Source organism: Protobothrops mucrosquamatus, unplaced genomic scaffold (assembly GCF_001527695.2).
Source record: "Protobothrops mucrosquamatus isolate PMUCROS unplaced genomic scaffold, P.Mucros_1.0 scaffold2979, whole genome shotgun sequence".
NCBI classification, from domain to species: Eukaryota; Metazoa; Chordata; class Lepidosauria; order Squamata; family Viperidae; genus Protobothrops; species Protobothrops mucrosquamatus.
The window spans coordinates 9,209-30,204 of record NW_015388999.1 but is presented as its reverse complement, the minus strand read 5'-3'; the positions used below and the strand labels follow the sequence as shown (position 1 = coordinate 30,204).

The 20,996-nt window shown below is 36.0% G+C and overlaps 1 protein-coding gene across 2 annotated transcripts; it reads right to left on the bottom strand.

The window, feature by feature from the left end:
• Window positions 1-2,858: 2,858 nt before the first annotated feature.
• On the bottom strand, window positions 2,859-18,707 carry SAAL1 (serum amyloid A like 1; the record flags this gene model as incomplete). Of its 2 annotated transcripts, none has more annotated exon segments than XM_015826145.1 (12): window positions 2,859-3,440; window positions 4,706-4,798; window positions 6,226-6,422; window positions 7,911-8,099; window positions 8,199-8,284; window positions 8,600-8,783; window positions 9,767-9,882; window positions 12,466-12,525; window positions 13,650-13,729; window positions 15,282-15,365; window positions 17,139-17,234; window positions 18,543-18,707. In XM_015826145.1, coding segments are annotated over 12 exon segments (1,404 nt in total). In that variant the 3' UTR covers window positions 2,859-3,347.
• Between the last annotated feature and the right edge of the window lie 2,289 nt (window positions 18,708-20,996).

Sequence of the window (20,996 nt, the reverse complement as noted above, 5' to 3'; positions counted from 1 at the left end):
CCATTTGATTATTTCTGGATTTTTATGAAAGAATTTCAACATGGAAAATAATAACACCAATGCTGAGCAGAACCAGAAGGAAAAACACCACTTGAAACAGCCGGATAATGTCTGGGTATTCTCTGTAAGTCATCTCTTGGGCAACATTAAGCAGTCTTTTTCTGCATCAAATGTATGCCTGCTCTTTGAGTGAAGTACCAATAGAAAGGAAATGAAGTATGCGCATTCCAAGTTTAGCATACCTTTTCCACCCCTTTTAGATGCAACTTGGGGAAATGAGTCACCTTTTGGTGCCAAGAGACCATAACTTATTTTGATCCTTGCCTAATATGCATTCTCTCCTTCCCCAAATAGCAAAAGGAATTTTTCATCCTGATATTCTTTCAAGAATTGAGGATGGTGAATGTATGACAGTTAGAATTAACCAGTGGAACAACCTGCCCCCAGAAGCGATGAATGTGCCAACACTGGAAGTTTTTAAGAAGAAACTGGACAGCCATTTGTCCGAAATGTTATAGGGTTTCCTGCCTGAGCAGGGGGTTGGACTAGATGACCTCCAAGGTCCCTTCCAACTTTATCATCATCATCATCATCATCATCATCATCATCATTATTGTATCATTCTCTCCTCTAATTTTTCCTCTCAACAGCAATGTTTTCTTTTTTGATTGTTTGACACAAAATAGTTTTAAAATCCATTATATTAGGCATAAAGTACTAAATTATCTCCTTTTCTAAAAACATTTCTTTCTAAAGCATTCATTTCAAACTGTATAGGTTAGGATTGGGGAAAGCTAAAAAGCAATAAAATAAATAAATTAAAAAAACTAAAATTTAAAAATGTTAGCGCTGGTGAGGTGTTTTAAATTTCCATTTCAAAGCAGACAAACTCTACAAAGGTAACTTACTATTAATATTTTATATGTGGGAAACCTGAATGCAAGCTGATCATAAATATTCCTTGTGAATCTGGTATATGTAGATTTATTTTTTTTTACTCAACAGAAATAGAAATCAGACTATTGTTATTGTAGTTTCTAACATGATACAGATTCCATAACTACTGATACCATAACAAAGTAGCAATTTCACTTAACATCATCCCACAAATATTACATATAGCATTACACATCAGGTTTATTTAACGTATACCTTGTTAGCTTAGGATCACCGGAAATTCTATCTGACAGGAATGGTACACATAGCTGCATAACCTATTCCAAAATTCTCAGCCTTTTTCTCTCCTTACTTTCCTTTAGCTTCTTTGTTGTACCTCGAAGGTATTTGGGAAATTGCATCATGTCATGGACAAATGAGTCTGGCTGAAGTAAAGGAAACGAATTTCTCTCTTGGCTAAGAGTTGCTTTTCATGTATTTATCTGATTATTTTTTAACTCATACGGAGTTCTTAAGCTGTTGGAAGAAGTTATGAATGCTGTAATTTTGTACAATTAATATCAACAGGAGGTTGCCTTTGAACTTAAAAAGGCAGCTTACTTCACTGCAATGCCCAAGAGCCGGTAATCTATCGTATTTGCCATTAACTATAGTGGACTGAACATGAAGGCGTGCTACAGATAAGGAATGTAGCCCAATATTATGAATATTTTCATTTTTGACATTTTAGGTTCAAGCTCCACCATCTCTATTTTTCTCAGCCACTGTGAAAAGTTTAGCACAGTGATGACGAACCTTTTAGAGACCCAGTGCCCAAACTGCAACCCAACTTATTTATCATCGGGTGCCGGGTGGGCATGGCCACAGTAGTCATGGCAGAGGGGCCAGGGTGGCGGGGGCCAGTCCCTCGCCATCTCCGGGGCACAGCACGTGTGCCCACAGAAAGGGCTCTGAGTGGCGTCTCTGGCACGCGTACCATAGGTTCGCCACCACTGGTTTAGCATATTCCCGTTTGAATTTCTCATTATTTTTCAGACTGGAGTACAACTCAGTTGTCTGCTGAAGACTACAATGAGTGACCCAATTCCTGTGGCTTGTCTTCAGTGTATACATGATAGAACATCCATCTTTCTGCAAAGTTATGAGTGTAGGAAAGCCAGGAATAAGCGGGCTAAACGGGACCACTGGTTTCACTTAAAACACATGGGACGTCTAGTTTCCCTCAAAATAAGGAAACCCCTTATTAAAAACATGTTACTGTTACTTTCTCTGGCAGAAACCATACATGGCAAGGTTCAGCCAGAGCAAATTAAAATTCCTTATTCTTGTCTACAAAATTTACATCTTTCTATGTTACTATTATTATTATTTATCACACTACACACACACACACAAACTCAAGTAGTAAATATTCATGCCTCCTATTTTCCCTACAAAAAAAACAACCTTGTAAAGTAGGTTGGGCTGAGAGAGAGTGATTAGTTGAAATTCCCAGCTCACTTTCATATCTAGAACTCACACTAGGCCAGCACTATATCTAACCAGCTCTTTGTTATATGTAATGTATATTATACATTGTCCACTATATGCCTAATGCTGGGAAAGATTGAGGGCAATAGAAGAAGGGGACGACAGAGAATGAGGTGGCTGGATGGAGTCACTGAAGCAGTAGGCGTGAGCTTAAATGGACTCCAGAAGATGGTAGAGGGCAGGAAGGCCTGGAGGAACATTGTCCATGGGGTCGCGACGGGTCGGACATGACTTCGCAACTAACAACAACAACAATAATATGAAATTCATATGAACCTTCCTCCAATACTGTAATTTCCATACCAGTGGCAGCGGGTAGCTACTGCAGGTTGTTACACGACACTAGAAGATCTGTGACATTTCTTAAGTATAGTTGAATTATAGTTTATTTCATTTAACAAAAATAATGCACAAACAGGACATCTGTCACATAGGTCAGAATACTTGTTTATTACTTACAAAACTCTCCAATTTTGGATGTTACTATAACTAAGCTTCATCTTGGTACAACTTTTTGAATCATCTTTTTTAACTCTATAAGACAAACAAACCAAAGCAAGCCAATTCTCTGCAAAAAAAAAATCTTAACTAATTTTATCATTAATATGGGGAAAGGAGCACCTTTGTCAGACTTAGATGAAGCCTTGTTAATTTTTAGCTGAAAAGTACAACCTCAATAGCTACTAACATATAAAATTATGTTGCATTTTTGTCACCACCCACAGCACTTTAAAAATGCAGAGCTGCAGATGCTAAACAGTCTTCAGAGGACTTGTTTTTTTTCAGACCATTTGTTATCGCATCCATTTGAAAAGGATTTTCACATAGGTTTCAATTTGCTTGGAACTCTTTACCCATTGCTTTCTTCAAAGAGAAACAAAATTATATACAGTCTCCTGCAGCAAAACGGACACCTGCACCTATGCCTGGAGTTTTAAACTTGGGAAGCATTTGATCAAGTTGTCAGCAAGAGTCTGATCTGCTCCATGCAGCACTTCAAGAAAACTCTCCACCTGGAAAAAAAGAGAAGTATATTTTGTCATATACTCTATAGCAAGTTGAATAAGGTAAAACATGCGAATTGCTAAGCAGGATGAACTTATTTTGTCAACCACTTTGACCAGGATGTAGATCATTTCCAAATTTCATGCTGACTCTTCACTAGTTTATAGGACATCAAATAATAATTTCTACAGAGTTGCATACATAAATGCCTTCAAAGCTTTCTAGGTTTTAAACTTCCCAAATATCAGTCAATGTCACTTCTGTGACAATGGAAAAACCTCCTTCCTAACCTATTCATTGCTGCTCTTTTACATATATTAAATGTATGGGGAAAAGCATTGCGTAAAGTGTTTCTTGGTTGAGAAAACAAAACAAACAGGGTTATAATATTATAGGAAGTCTCTGTCTTACGACCACAAATGAGCCCCACATTTCTGTTGCTAAGCGAAACAATTAATGAGAATTTTGCCCCATTTTACAACCTTTCCTGCCACAGTTGTTAAGCATATCACTGCAATTGTGAAATTAGTAACATGGTTGTTAAATGAATCTGGCTTCTTCCTTGATTTTGCTTATCAGAAAGTTGCAAAAGATAATCACATGACCTTGAGACACGGCAACCGTCATAAATGTGAGCCAGTTGCCAAGTATCTGAATTTTGATCACATGACCTGTGGGGATGCTGCAATGGTTGTAAGTGTGGAAAATGGTCATAAGTCACTTTTTTTCAATGCCATTGCAACTATGAATGGTCACTAAACAAACCGTTGTAAGTCAAAGACCTGTATTTATTTCACCAAATTCTTAACCCCATTTCTGAAGAACTAGAGGCAGTGTACAATAAAGAACAAAATTACAACACCAACATGACAATAAAAATACCCTAATCTGAATGTCTAGGATCAATGCTCTCAAACGAATTTGTGAAATTCAAAACACTGTGAGGTAATTTGAGCAGAAAGGACTACAACAGCCCCAAATCACCTGATGTGCTCCCATGGCTGAGGGTGCACTCAAATATGGGTTTTCCCAGTGCCAGCCCAACACCGTAACAATTTTTAAGGCATACGTTATATAATTTAAAGCTGGGAGGGGAAGGGGGAAAGGAAAGAGAGCCATTTTTTTTATTCTATCAATGAAATTTTATCAGCCATGTTTTTAAACGTAAATCTTTTTTTTTAGATGAAACCACATATATGAGATATTTATCCTTGACAATATTTAAGAATCATCTCAAACATAGCTTTTGCTTATTTTCATAAGTCATACATACCGAAGATGAATAAAATGGAAGGAGATTCTGAAATGCACAGGAGCATTTCTGTTCATTTATATGACCTTGCTTGAGCCCCTCCAATATGTTTTCCTAAAAATACCAGCAAAGAGTTAAATGTTGTTTGAATAAAGAATTTTTAATAAACTTTATTAAGGTTGGTTAACTCAACAGTGAAAAACAAATATAAACAGTATGTTCCAATAAAAAATGTTAGTCATGGCAACCCAGTGATCAAAGAAAACATTTTAATATTAATAACAATTCTACATATGAAGAATACTAAATGTTAAATATTAAATACTTAAGTATGCAATATTCTACTGTGTTTCATGTGCATAAATCAATCTTTGAATCAGTTTGGCTATAGAAAAGGTGTTAAAAGTGTAATACCCCATAACTGCTAGAAGAGTCCTGTAGAGGGTATTTGTATACAATAGCTGAGAAATGAGCACTTAAAACAAAAGGATGGATACATATGTTACCTCCATCAAACTAAATCAATATATTTCATTAAAAAAAATGCTCATACCACAGAGGACTGACTGTCTGTCTACAGTAACAATTTTCCCAGTGAGATTCTTGCACAAATTATAAAATGCAAGCCGGCCAGTTTTCCATTATTTTTAACATGGTGAAAGTGTTCTACACTTCTCCTGTGTATATGCTCATATACATAAAAATATAGGTTCCATTCTTTTCCATTCTAGAAGAAAATTCCAAAATTAGTAAGACAATACATGCTTCAAAAATTATTCAGAAGAACTTCAGAAGATGTAACAGTGCAAATACAGCTCCATTATAAACAGCCAGGCCTTTTTTTAAAGCATCTGTATGACTCTTGGGGGAGTAAGCTGCTTTAATAAATAACATATATTTTTATATTTTCTAGCAGGTTTATAGCTAGAAAGTGGGAGACCATGATTCAAGTCCCGTCTTAGCCATGAAAGCCAGGCCCAAGAAATAAAAAGCCAGGATACACTTCAAAAGCACTATGAGTTTATTCCACGCTACTTATACACAAGAATCTCATCTACTACCAGTAAAGCCAAATTGGTGGTAGATACCTGTCAATGTACTTCAAAGAGACTGGACTTAGGTCTCTTACAGGAGCGTACTGAGTCCAAACTGATGATGTGTTTGACCCCGCCCTCGGTTCAGCCTAATCATCTCCTACATCTGGGAGATTTTGGTCAGTTACTCTGTCTCTTGTTGTGGGGAATAGGAGGAGGAAGATATGTTGAATATGTTTATTGCCTTGATTTATTTGTAACAATAATAAAGGTGGGATATAAATAAACAAACAAATAAACACATTAAAGATACAATTCCTTTAATGCATACATGGATACTTATAATTCTTACGTATTCCAAAACATCCCTCTGAATAATTTCTGAAGCATGAACAACCCTAAAAATAAATTCTTCCATCTCAAATTTATAGAAGTTATTACACTAGTGATAAAACATGAGCTGAAACTATCCCTTAATTTTCAAGTTTATATGATTTTTTTTTTAACCTCTGATAATTCCTGGAGCATATTGGAGAGTAATTCACAACAGATGTCCTTCAAGATTTTTAAATGGAAATCTTCATCAACTATTTCCAATTTCTCACACTCTTTTGTTTGGGATTTCTTCAAGCTGTCTACAGATCTCTTCTCACATTCATCCATATTTTGTAACACTCTAATCACGCTGTCAATCAGAACCAGATCTGAAATGCAAAAAAATAAATAAATTAAAATTCTGAATAAAAGTATTTTGGGGCAAAGAGGAATTCTTGTAGTGAAGTAAATTTTAAAATAGGTAGACTTTGGAGTCTTTGAGAAGAGACGAAAGATAATGAAAGAGCAGCTCTTTCTTCACAAATTAACCTAATAACTGTCATTATAGATCAAATGAAAATATTTTCCATAAATATTTATATACGGAACAGTCCATTTAAAAGGAAAAAATATTAGAGGAAATGCACACGTCTTATAATATTGTATATTTAAAAGGACAATGTCAATTTGTTAGAATGTAATCATTTCAGTCAAAAATCTATGGCTTAGACAAATTGGAATAAATAGCGATATATAATATTTATCATAAAACCTCTAAAAACCAATTCAAGATGAAGAAAATTTATACTGTTATGACTTCAAATTGAATATAGGAAAATTAACAATAGCTTCAATTTATGTCCAAATGACAATAAATAAAATGTTATGAAACTATTTTTCTTTTACTTCTTGAAATAGCAAGAGAGAAATTTTAGATATTGGGAGAAAAAAATGGGGCCCCTTTATGTCACTCTTTTCTCTTTTGAAAAATAAATGTCCTTTAGAGCAGGGGTCCCAATCCCCGGTCCATGGACCGACACCGGTCCACAGCATGCCAGCAACTGGGCCGTGCAAACAAGCGAAGCCCCATCCGCGGGATGCAGGCAACATGCAAAACCACGCCTCTTTCAGTCTGTGGAAAAACCTTTCTCTATGGAACCGGTCCATGGTGCCCAAAAGATTGGGGGCCACCGCTTTAGAGATATTTCTTTCACCAAACTTACCCAAGTACACAGTGAGCTATGTCTCTAGTTCATTAATCAATTTTATAGATGTGGAAGTTGTTAGTTTCATTAATGCAAATCACAATCCATTGATTGCCTAGAGGAACTTCCACACCAGTAAGAGTGGAGGCTGAATGGCCTATTATATTTGCAATTCAGGTAAACTGAAGTGCCAACGTGAATGAGAGATTCTTACAAATCAATTTATTGCTTGAGATTTCATAATCGACAGTGTGGGATTGTAGTAAAGCATTCATGAGAGAGCAAAACAGCATATTGATGAATGAACCAAAGCATTTATAATCAAGATATAAACAGAGCCTAGTCTTGGATTTAGAACAAAGTGATTCAAAATCAATTGGACAAAACGAAAATGAATTTTATTTACAAGATGATGATTTTTGGAAAAAAATCAGAAATATCAGGGAATTAATACCATTAAAAAAGGAAGAACTCCAGCTATGGCAAATTTACCACTTGTGAATAGCAATAGTAATGGTTCACATATAAATTTATGTTAGCGTATTCCTGCAAATTTTTCATCACCCTAACTCCACTCTGATCTATGCTATCCTTCAAATACTCCCGTTTGAAATTCTGTGATTATTTTCCCCACCATTTTGACTTTTGTAATATGTAAGATATAACACTTACTCTTTCCCATCTTAACATAGTCCTGATCTGTCTGTGAAGGAAAAATGGCTGATAGCACAGATAAAATAGAAGCCAACAGGGTCTTCTGTTCTTGAACAATAATTGGTGGATCATCTGGCTGGCAGAGTTCATTGCAAAAGAGATTATAGAGCAAGCTCCAGGTTTCCTTTCCTCTATCAGAAGATTTGACTGAAAGATGAGAGGGAAAATTAGTCAATCTCTGAAAAAAAATCTTTATTAAAGGACTCTCTACAAATACTTTGTTATTAAATGCTTCAGAAAACATACCAATTGTTTGAATGCCTTCATCCACTGTAGTGAGCAGCTGTAGAATATGCATATAAACTTCAAGTCCTTCGGAATTGTTATCTGAGCTGCAGTAAAGCATTATGAATTTTAGTTAGAATTATTCATTAAGAAAGATTTGTGTGCCTCTGTATATATATGAGAAAACTCAAGAGTTGAAGGAGGACCATATTGTTGAAAAAAGCAAATATTTATTGAAATGTTTCTACCCCATTCAGTGATATCCAAGAGAGTTAAACTCCAACATTTCCATTTTAAAATTGACATGATTTGGTGTTCTTTTGCTACAAAAGGCGGGTAAAATGAACCCGAACATTTGTCCAATATGAAAAAAAAACATGCCTTATATTTCTATGCTTGTATGCATACTGATAGATGCTTACCAAACTTGTTTTGCAGCTTCAAGCAGACAAGGTAGAATTTTAAAATCAGGAACATCGTCTGGAGAATCATCGGTGGGCTGTTCTGCTGACGGACAAGAACCTTTTTTAATCCAATTTACCATTAATTCTTCATCCAAATCAAACAACTTATCAACCACTTCACCAACTTTCACCAGCAAGTCCACTGAAAAAATTAAAGTACAGTTAAATTAAGACCACATAAAATACAAAGCAACATTCAGAAAATAAAAACATTTTAGTATGCTCTAGTATACTACTATATAGTATATTACTAACTAATAGTAATTAATTTGGATGTATGCTGCTTTGAGAATCTTTACATAGTATTGGTAAATCAAATATAATTTTATTTTCAACTAAATAAATACAAAATAACCAGAAAAGTACCCACCCCAAGAAATGTTTGTTGTATATTTTTTTCCTTTCCTTTTTCTTAACTTTTATATTTATTTTTTTAAATTCAGTCTGCAGGAGTGATACAATAAAGCATAGCATTAAGAATTAGGATGTGGATTTCCAAACAGCAGTTTAATGTTATGCTATAATATAAGAGCAGCACTTTGGATTTCAAGACCAAAATGTGCTTTGGAGTATGAAAGGGCATGCATATACCACCTGTCTACAACTTTTCAAATTGGAAATGTTATACATTTCCCTTTCATATCTTGCACTCTTCCCCTTTTAGCCTATGTTTACCTTTGAAAATATATTTAAGACAATTCAGAAAATCAGTGCTACTTATGGCATCTACAGCTGAAGGTTTTGTTTTACCCAAGACTTGGATTACTAGAGACTCAAGAAAGATGTTTCTATTGTTCCTTCAGTTTGTAAACGTAAGTGCCAACAGTCCTTTATGAAGATCTAACTACATTCCTATTTTATATTCATGTAATATAGTATACTACCCAAAGATTTTATAACCATAGGAAAATAAGGCACCAGAAGCTACTCCACTGATTCACATGGTTTTGCTGTATCATGGATTCTTTATTTCTTAATAGAAATACTTTGAGCAAAGTTTTCCCTACAAGTAACTTAAAAATATTTGATTCCCATAATCAAAGTACATTAGAAGTTGTGCATTTTTCCTTACTTTAAAAAATGCTCTTCGGTGCAATAAAATACATTATTCATGTATTAGCTTACCATTTGTAGAACTAGACATGATAAAGCAGAAACAGTTATAGACAGACGGACTTTGTCTGATTCTCTCCACCCAAATATTAGCCACCTCAGATTGACAGAGGCAAGTCAACAGTAACCTAAAATATAAATGGAAATGTAACAATATGAGATTTTTTTGAAAAGCCCAAATGTACATATCAGTCCTATAAGTGTTTAAAGGTGAGCTCATTAAACCTATTTCTAAGTTAACTTGTATAGGACTCCACTCTTTAAGTTTTTATCATGGCGTATATTGATTAGATATACAATTAAAATTTAAATCAAATAAATGATGTGTGAAATCAATTTAACTGTGAAGACCGAGTAAGGTAAAATACAGTAGAATACAGGTAGTCCTCAACTTACAACAGTTCATTTAGAACTGTTTGAAGTTACAACAGCATTGAAAAAAGTGGCCTATTTGGAATTGGGCCACACCAGGGGCTGGCTGCAGCACACATGTGTGCGCGCAACACAACTTGCATGAGCAGCGGGCTGGCAGTCACTCACACATGTGCATGCCAGCCCGCTGCTTGCGCAAGTTGAGCTGCATGCGTGCACACTGGCCTGCTGCTTGCGTGGCCCAGTTCCCTTCTCCACCCCCAGCCAGGCCGCCAAGCCACAAAGATTCTGGACTGCTGATTTAAATTATTTAGCAAAACATCAAAAATGTCATTAAAAAAGCACAACAAAGAATGTTCTTCCTGCACCAACTCAGAAAGCTCAGACTGCCCAAGGAGCTGCTGATACAGTTCTACAAAGGAATTATTGAGTCTGTCATTTGCATCTCTATAACCGTCTGGTTTGGAACTGCAGCCAAACAAGACAGACACAGAATTCAGTGAATAGTTAGAACTGCAGAAAAAACAATTGCTCCTAGCCTGCCTTCCATTGAGGACCTGTATACTGCATGAGCAAGAAAGAGGGCTGTGAAAATATCTACAGACCCCTCACATCCTGGACATAAACTATTTCAACTTCTTTCCTCCAGACGACACTATAGGGCATTGCAGACCAGAACAACTAGACATAGTTTAATGAAGAGAAAGATGAGGGGTGATATGATAGCAGTGTTCCAATATCTCAGGGGCTGCCACAAAGAAGAAGGAGTCAAGCTATTTTCCAAAGCACCTGAAGGCAGGACAAGAAGCAACGGATGGAAACTAATCAAGGAGAGAAGCAACCTAGAACTAAGGAGAAACTACCTGACAGTGAGAACAATTAACCAGTGGAACAACCTGCCTCCAGAAGCGGTGAATACTCCAACACTGGAAGTTTTTAAGAAGAGACTGGACAGCCATTTGTCCGAAATGGTATAGGGTTTCCTGCCTGAACAGGGGGTTGGACTAGATGACCTTCAAGGTCCCTTCCAACTTTACTACTACTACTACTACTACTACTACTACTACTACTACTACTACTATTATTATGATGACAGTTTTTCCCCCATGCCGTCACTCTGCTTAACAACTAATTCCTACAACAGTCAAAATATTTAGTAAAGCTGTATTACTATGATACTCCTCATCTTTCCTATTACCTATCCTTATCTTCTTATGACTATAACTTTGCTGCTTGTATCTTACAATTTATATATATTGTTTTTGTACCCTAGTATGATTTATGTTGTTTGCTTAGCTAGTACTCTATGACTATCACACTAAGTGTTACATCTTATGATTTATGATGAAGTGTTGTATTTCACGACTTATGATGAACGTATTTTCATGTTGTATATGATCATGATTATCACTATTACTTGTATGTACACTGAGAGTTTATGCACCGTAAACAAATTCCTGTGTGTCCAACCACACTTGGCCAAAAGAATTCTAAATGTTCTAAATTCTAAAAGGGAGATCAACCAGATTCCTTATTTCAGCCTTTTTGCCAGCCAGAATACGCAGATATCCATGACAATTGCCAGGGTTTGGAAGGATTAGAAGCATCCTAATGTCCCTGTTATCAGAATAATAATTCTAATTCTATGTATTCCCCAAAAAGATAAGGAGCAAAAATAGCCACTTTAAGGAAGTCCTCTAGAAAAGGAAGATCAGCCTATGCTGAATGGAATATATAAGCCAGTATATATTGCTCATCATCTTTATGGTCTTAGAGAACTGGTCCTCCTTTTGGCCTCCACTTATTTGGATTGTCAGCTTAATCGGTTTTAAAACTGATATGAGCAGCTTTTGGAAACAACAGTTGTAAGAAAAGAAGATAAAAATGCACTGAGTAAACATTCTGGTACTTTATTTTACTCAGACTTTAGAACATTAGAAAATGGCCTCATTTACAATGAGAATTATGGCTCGTTTATAATTATAATCAAGCAACAATAATTCCATCAGTGGTTTATCTTTACAAGCAAAGCAGGCATGCCTGGCTTCTGATCTGGGAAAAAAATTGAATGAATTAAACAGAAATCCTGATTTGTATACAACAACCATACAGAGTTGACCAGATCAGAGAAATTCATTTGACTGCAAGAGAAGCTACAACCATTTAGCATTTACAAACTACAAGGATACAAGCTACAGGTTTGTGTACAGTATATACAAACATCATGACTATTTCCAGGTAAGTCAGAATTCTATCATTCTAGCTTACCATTGTATCTTATGCTAAGTGCAATTTTAATCCCTCAGAAACAAACCAACAGACAAAAAAGCCGTGCTTACCTGCTTGTTTCAAGCAGAGTTGGGGAATCAGAATCACATAAACGATGAAGCACTATCTGTCTGGAAAAATTACATATCGGTTAAGCAGCATACAAAATGAGACAAACATTAGTTTCTATGTCTTTACTCAGACATCTGTCAATGTTTCCTGAGTCTTTTCATCCTTACTATTTAGAGTTGCCAAAATAAAGTGCAAGTGCAATATTGGAGAATGTTTACTATAGGTCAGGCATGTCAAACTGCCGGCACCGCGGGCTGCATGTGTCATGATGAAACCGCACCCACCCCATTGCCAGCAATGGAGGAAAAGTCGCGATACGTCGCGTGACGTCACATGACGTCGCGAGTTTGACATGCCTGCTATAGGTAGTCCTCTCTTAGCGATTGTTCGAAGTTATGACAGACACACACAATGGCTAGGACAGGGGTAGGCAACCTTGGCTCTTTTATGACTCATGGACTTCAACTCCCAGAATTCCTGAGCCAGCATAGCTGACTCAGGAATTCTGGGAGTTGAAGTCCACGTGTCATAAAAGAGCCAAGGTTGCCTACCCCTGCTAGGAAATAACAGATTTAACATCTGATTGCCTTCTGTTACCAGCAATGAGTTTTGGAAGAGCAATCCTTGGCATCCATACTATATAGCTCTTTTGAAATAAAAAAGGCAATTTGATTGCATGCTTGCAATAGGAGGCTTTATCTTTTAAAGGAGGAATCAAATATTTTATCTGGGCATCTCCAAGGTTTAGGCTATCCTTAGTAAGATTCTATTCACACTATATTAAGACTCTGCTACTGCAGTTCTCACAGCTGAAAGGATAAACAAAGAATTAATGGAAGTGAGAAAAGAGATAGAGTGGGGGGAGGAACATGAAAGTTAAACAACTGGTTAAATTAGATTGCAATAAAGATATAGCCAGGCCAAAAAAAAAAATCTTGTCCTTGATAATATTTGCTAATACATATGTATAAAGTCATTTTTTTTCTAATATTCTTTTTTATTCTTACTTTTGGACACTAAGTTTCCTGTATTTTCCTCCTTGAGAAACATTACTAACCTTACTAACATTAACATCAAGTATATTTCTTTTTTCATTCTATTAAAAATCAGTGTGTACTAAATGGTGTTTTAGTAGCAACAGGAGCTAAAACTGGAGTCTGAAAATCATGAAACAAAAACTTACCCCAGGTTCTCATCTTTACTAACAGATATGCATATATCTTGGCAGCAGGCCATATTTCCCAGAATACCTACACAGATTTCCTGCAATACAAAATATATTAAGTTAACATAAAGTTATATATACATTAAGGTAAACATTATCAAGGAAATATATATGCTTAGGTGTGTTTTCAATATATGCAGAATCAATTGAAGCAGAAATCTAATTCTCTATGCTCTCATTTTTTCCCCTCAGCAAATAGCCAGATACTTTAATAAGGTTTAATAACATATTTATTAAGCATTAGATTTCTCGTACAGATAGCCTTTGCACAATATGACATTTTGGGGTATATATATTGACATTTTCTATAAGCTGCATTATCTTATAGGGGAAAAGCAGGGGAGGAAGTGCTGCATATATTGCCTCGAGCTCCTAAAGAAAAGGGGCAATAAATCTAACAAATCAATTAATCTCTTGGTAACAATGTGACATGGTTCCACCTCTATTAGATATTCCTTATTTAAACTCACCCATTGTTTACATTTTTATTATATGACAAAGAAGGAGGGGACAAGCATGGAACAAGCTGGCTTGATAACATTAAATCTGATGCTAAGTTGAACATACAATTGAAAGAAGCTGTGTTGGACAGGGTATTATGGAGAGCACTTGCCTATAAAGTCGCCAAGAGTTGGACACAACCAAATGGTTAAAAACAACAATAATTTTGGAAGTCATATCCAGTTTATTCAAAATCTTAGTTATGCCAAGTCATGGCCAATCAGGATATGTCAGTTAACATTTCTTAAGTACATGCACAGAAGTCAAGGACTGCCTGTACACAATTCTGTGATTCTATTTGGACAAAACTCAGCAGCACTTTTTCGTGCGGCTGCTGATAAAAACAGGATCGCCAACGTCCAATAACGGATATGGCACAAGAAGAAAGAAAATAACTGTCCGGTTTCTGAAGATGAGTAACATTAAGATCTGTGAATGTCCCAGAATTTTCATGCTGTTGCTAAGTCCACAGATCTTAAAGCTGCTGATGTTGAAAAATACTGCTATAACCAACGATAAAATAGTTAGAAAACCATAGAAGTATATGGATTAATAACAAGAGATACTAACAACTCAGAAATATTTAGTCAGTTGTATATAGTCCTCAACTTACAACAGTTTGTTTAGTGACCATTCAAAGTTCAAACGGCACTGAAAAAAGTGACTTATGACAGTTTTCCTCCTGTCAGTTGCAGCATCCCCATGGTGACGCAATCAAAATTCAGATGCTTGGCAACTGGTGCATATTTATGAATGTTGCTGTGTCCCAGGGTCGTGTGATCACCTCTTGCGTCCTTTTGACAAGCCAAATTTGTTTAACAACCGCACTACTAACTTAACAACTACAGTGATTCCCTTCACAGAAAGGTCATAAAGTGGCACAAAACTCACTTAACAACTATTTCACTCAGTAACACAAATTTTGGGCTCAATTGTAGTCGTAAGTCTAGGATTACTTATATTTAATGGCTTTCTCCTACTTTTTAACACTGTACTTTTATTTGCTGTTTGCGCTTTATTCAACTGCATAATTTTATGGTCCCAAACTCAACACAAAAGTAATAAACAAAGATTCATAATAGAACTTACAGTAAGTCGAGGACACTTGGACTTTGCAAGAAAAACCATAAATATGTCAGGGGCTTTAAACTCTTGTAAAAATAAAGCAACGTCCTGAAAAGCAAGAAATTTGGATTACTGATGTAGAGTGAAACAAAGCTGATTTGGTGAGGAGTAGCATAATTTTTAAAAATTCATTTTGGAGTTACATATACTGCAAAACGTTTCTGCTAGCACCATTGCAAATATTTTTTTTTTACTGAAAGTAAAGTTTGAACTTATATTGATGTTATCTCCTCTGAATGGTTCTTGGCAATACAGGATCTTAAGACAGTAATATGGATGACATTACATACATTCTTTCTCTCATTTATTCAGAAGACCAGTTGATCATAAACTGGTGATGATCAAAATATTAGTCAACAGATAGTATGAGACAGGTTATTTATTTTGGAAGAAGTGTATCAACAAAACTCTTTAGTGCTTAATTTAAGATAAGGTATGGAGAACATAGAGAAAATAAGGTCAATGTGAGGAACTTTACATAGATTTTAATAAACGTAATCTATGCCAAAGTTTCTACTGCTACCCTATATAACAATAAATCTGGGTAGAAAATTATGAATAAGTTTTTACAGGGGTCAGGTTGAGGAAGTAATAAATATACAACTTAAAAATACCACTCACTTTTAATAATTAAGTTTTAAGATGTATATCACAGAGATTAATTATTCAACTTGGACAAGTAAAATGAGTAACAAAGCACAGAAAAAGATTTGACCATGTTCCAACTCTGCCTATAGAAACCTGATCAGGTGTAAAAGAAAAATGAGATCCATATTTTGAGAATCCCTGTCTCTTACAAGCAAAATTTTGCTTAAAATGTTACAAAGAAAAGTACAGCAACCCAGATATAGAAATGCCAGATAAATAGGTGGGTTTCCATGGGACACAAATTGAGATGGACAATGCCAAGCATGAACATACAAGAAGAAATTTTACTTCATTGACCACAGCCAAAGATCATGTAGATTCTTAGAAGGTGAAACATGTTCAGATGAAATGGCGTAACAAAACTGATTCTTCTTCCAGCTGAAAACTATACTGGAGACTGACAATTTGAGATCCACAGAGGGTAACATTTTCTTAACCAAATAAAAAGACTTTTAAAGTTGTTTTTGAAACTTAAAAATGGAATATGAATATTGAAGATTGAAATATCTTAAGTAAGACGAAGATAACGTCATCTTGCATGTTAGGTGAACTTGCAGTTGATAACGATAAAGTGAAAACAGGCAGTATGCTGAATAAATAAAAAATCTAATACCAGGAAGATAGTGACAAACATAAGACAAAATCATGATGGAAAAAGATATTTCAGAACAGTGAAAGCTATGGCCTTTTTGGTTTTAAGGCAGGGGTCTCCAACTCCCGGTCCATGGACCGGTACCGGTCCGCAGCATGCCAGCAACTGATCCGCCCAAACAAGCAAAGCCCCATCCACGGGATGCAGGCAGCACACAAAACCACGTCCCCTTTGGTCCATGGAAAAACCTCTCTCCACGGAACTGGTCCCTGGTGCCCAAAAGGTTGGGGATCTCTGTTCTAAGGGAAGCATATGAAAGCTGGAAATACCATAACAAAAAACAAACAGAAAATATATGTTTTCAAATGAAAGTATGGAGGCAGTTACAAAGAGAAACAAGTAAAGGCAGATTAGAAAGCACAAGCTCACAGAGTTTTGGCATATGATAGAAGGAGGAAACAGCCTACAAAAAATTATTGTACCTGAAAAGATTGAGGGGTACTTTCTAGTTAATACTATATATAGTCAATTTTATTCCCAAATGATTTTAATACCCTACAGAAGGTGGTTTTAACTAATACCTTATCCATTGACATGTCCCATACTTTGCAAATATCATTCTCCATCTCTTCATCTAGTTCCATTTGTTCTTCTTCATTGTTCAGTTTTGAAGTATCCTTTTAGGAGTTAACAAAGTTGTAAAGTAAATAAAAGCACATATATAAAATTACAAAGCAACTTTGAAAAACCTACCCGTAGACTTAAGTAGTTATTGTGCCTAAAGCATAACAAATATATTTATGCTGCAATTATACTACTGTAGCAGTTATGGGAATGTTATTCATGGCAACCAGAGTCCACCCAGGCTATTAAAAGATAAGACTTTTTAATTTCAGTGTGATATTTTGCTGTTTTACATTTTGTACATTTTACATATAAAGCTACCTATGTAACTATGTATGCATCTATAACTCTTAGCTAATAGCCAGGAGTGTGATGGATCACATGGTTACGATGCTGGGATGGAGGTTAGCAAGCCAATGTTCAAGAGCCGAGTGCTGCCGTAGGGCAGAGAAGAGCTCCTGTCTTTCTCTCTAGCTCCTGCTGGGGATATGAAAGGAGACCCCACCTGGGTGTCTCACAGCAAATGGTGAGATCACCAGCTCATCCTTTCAACCTAGAAGTGCCTCAGTGTTTCTGACATGAGTGCAGGCAAGCTATTGGCCAATGATGATAATCAAATGATATTTATCACCTTTACGATGACAGATTAGCTTTCGTGGTGCCATATAATTAAATTAATCTAATTGAGGATTACAAATAACCAAGATATGCTGACACTTTGTTACTGTGTATTCTGCCACTCTGTCCCTCTTTGTTCAAAACTAGGAAGAAGAACTTATCTGGAAAGTCCCAAACTCTACCATATCTTTGGAGTGTTGACATTCACTCTTGATAAACCCAGGGTGGAAACGTTTGAAATTTACATGTACATTAATATTAGTGCCATAATAGGAAATCACCTAATAGTTCAACATGTCTACGTCAGCACTACAGTAATTGCATACAATGGTTGTCTTTTATCTATGGTGTCTGTATTTTGTTAATTCAATGAATTAATTTAGAATCTGCCCTGTGGTCTTTCTTTGTTCTGATACATCTTGAATTAATCACAGAATAACCGAATATTTTAGTAATTATTTAACTCCCATTCAGTTTCTCCCATTACAAAATTGTTCATGTTTTTGACTGACCTTGTTCAAATTTTAACATAAGACCCTTGGGTATCATTTTTAACACTCTGATTAATATAAAATTACATCTTCTATATCTGCAAGCTTGAGTGATAATTTAAACTATTTCCCAATTAGCTATTAAACACCTGTTCCCAAGATACTGACTCTGATGTATAAACTGCCTTATGCTTGCCACGCTTCTATGAAAAGATTTGTTTCACATTCAGCATATAACATAATGCAGAGCACCTCAATTAATTTTTCAAGCACACTAATCAGCCAGTGTTTGCTGTAAACTGTATTTCCAATGGAATTTCCAGCAGCCACTTCTTCTTCCTCTGAATCACTTGAGGGGGGTGAAGGATTTCTGTCCATATTTGTGCAATGCTATCCTATTAATAGATTGAAAGGTTCCTAAAAAAAAGAGTAGAAAANTCCCCCCCCCCCCCCCCCCACTGGCTTGGGAGAACAATTGAAACATGACTCTGTTTCTGCCTTTATTGCATACTCAAGAATCACTTATTGGGATTTTTTTTTAAAAAAAATCATTCCAGACTAAGACAACAGCAAACAATTTCAATACACTTTCCAAGAAATCAACATGGGCATGTCTATGTAATCAACCAAGTATTAAACTTCAATCAGAATAGAGCTGAAAGGGACTTTGGAGGTCTTCTAGTCCAACCCCCTGCTCAAGCAGGAGACCCTATACATTTCAGACAAGTGACTGCCCAGTCTCTTAAAAACTTCCAGTGATGAAGTACCCACAACTTCTGACAGCAAGCTGTTCTACTGGTTAATTGTCCTCACTGTTAGGAAGTTTCTCCTTAATTCCAGGTTGCTTCTCTCCTTGATTAGTTTTCATCCATTGTTTCTTGTCCTGACCTCTGTTGCTTTGGAAAATAAGTTGACTCCCTCCTCTTTGTGGCAATCTCTCAAATACTGGAATACTGATATCATGTCCTGTTCTTCAAATGTTTTGGTCTCTAGGCCTTTAATCATCTTAGTTGCTCTTTGCACTTTTTCTAAAGTCTCAATATCTTTTTTGTGATGTGGCCAAAACTGGATGCATTATTCCAGGTGTGGTCTTACTAAGGCTTTATACAGCAGTACTAATACTTCACATGATTTTGATTCTATGCCTGTTTATACAACCAAGGATTCTATTAACTTTTTTGGCTGCTGCCGCACACTACTGACTCATGTTTAAGCGATGGTCACTAGGACTCCAAGGTCTCTCTCACAGTTACTGTTTTTGAGCCAGGTTTCGCCTAATCTCTAGTTGTACCCTTGCCTAGGTGTAAAACCTTGCTTTTCTCCACATTAAATTTCATGTTGTTGGATAGGGTCCATTGTTCAAGTCTGTCAAGATCTTTTTGGATCCTGAGCTTGTCTTCTGGGGTGTTGGCTATTCCTGCCAGCTTAGTGTCATCTGCAAATTTGATGAGTTCCCCTTCTATTCCCTCATCTAAATCATTTATGAAGATATTGAAGAGTACTGGGCCATTAAGCAGTCCATTAAGGACTACTCGAGTAGTTTGTCAGCCAGCTACAAATCCAGCAATGGTGACGCAGTGGTTAGAATGCAGGACTGCAGGCTACTTATGCTGACTGCAGTTTGGCAGTTCAAGTCTCACTGGCTCAAAGTTGACTTAGCCTTCCATCCTTCGAAGGCTGGTAAAATGAAGACCCAGAATGTAGAGGACAATATGCTGGTTCTGTAAACCGCTTAGAGAGGGCTTACCAAGAAGTAGGTTGTGGTCTACTTTGTCAAATGCCTTGCTGAAGTCTAAATATACTATATCAGTTAAGTATACTTTAATGGAAGGGTTGACCTCCGAAATATCAGTCAAAATCAGAACTAGAGTTCCACATAAAATGTGATTTCAAAGCAGAAGGAAATTCCCTTCTGAACACTTGTTTTGATCTACACAAATCCTTACATTTTTCACATGCCATCAATTTTATCACTGACCACAGGGTCAGCATCTCAAATCATTTTCCCCATCCACATACACACTTCAAGCAAGGAAATGAAAGATTAGGGATGTGTGGCATAAATAGATCCAGACAATACTAAGCAGACAATGGCAGTCGCATTTTATTTATGTAATATTTGTAATGTTATCTATTTTATCTACATGTATTTTATGATTCAGGTATATGTATATGTATACACATATACATATACATAATAAATAAATAAAATCTAGAAATATGTTATAAAAGCTTGCTACTGCATCAAATCAAAGAAAATCCTTAACAGAATTAAAATATTGGGAGAAGTGACTATGTTATTCACCTGAAAAAAACCTTCAAGACTGTCGACAGATGTTCTTGATTTTAGAACAGTGTTTCCCAACATTAGCAACTTTAAGATGCATGGACTAATTCCATAGCCAATCATATCATATTTTAAAGTTGCCAAGGTTGGGAAACACTACTTATTTAAAATAATAAGACATGTAAAAACAAAATTTTCATGTCTCCCAGGAAGAAAAAACTTTAAGGATTGCAATCCTTCCTTGGTTTCTTAATTCTCCTCCTCTTTCTATTCCTCAATAGGTTACCACAGAAAAGTCTCTTTTTGATTTAGCTGCCCCAGCAAAATAAAGAGCAACTTTGGCATTCATTACACGTCTATTTAGAAGATTAAATTAAAAGTTCAAGTGTCAAAATAAAGCTTTCTCTGTGTTTATCTCA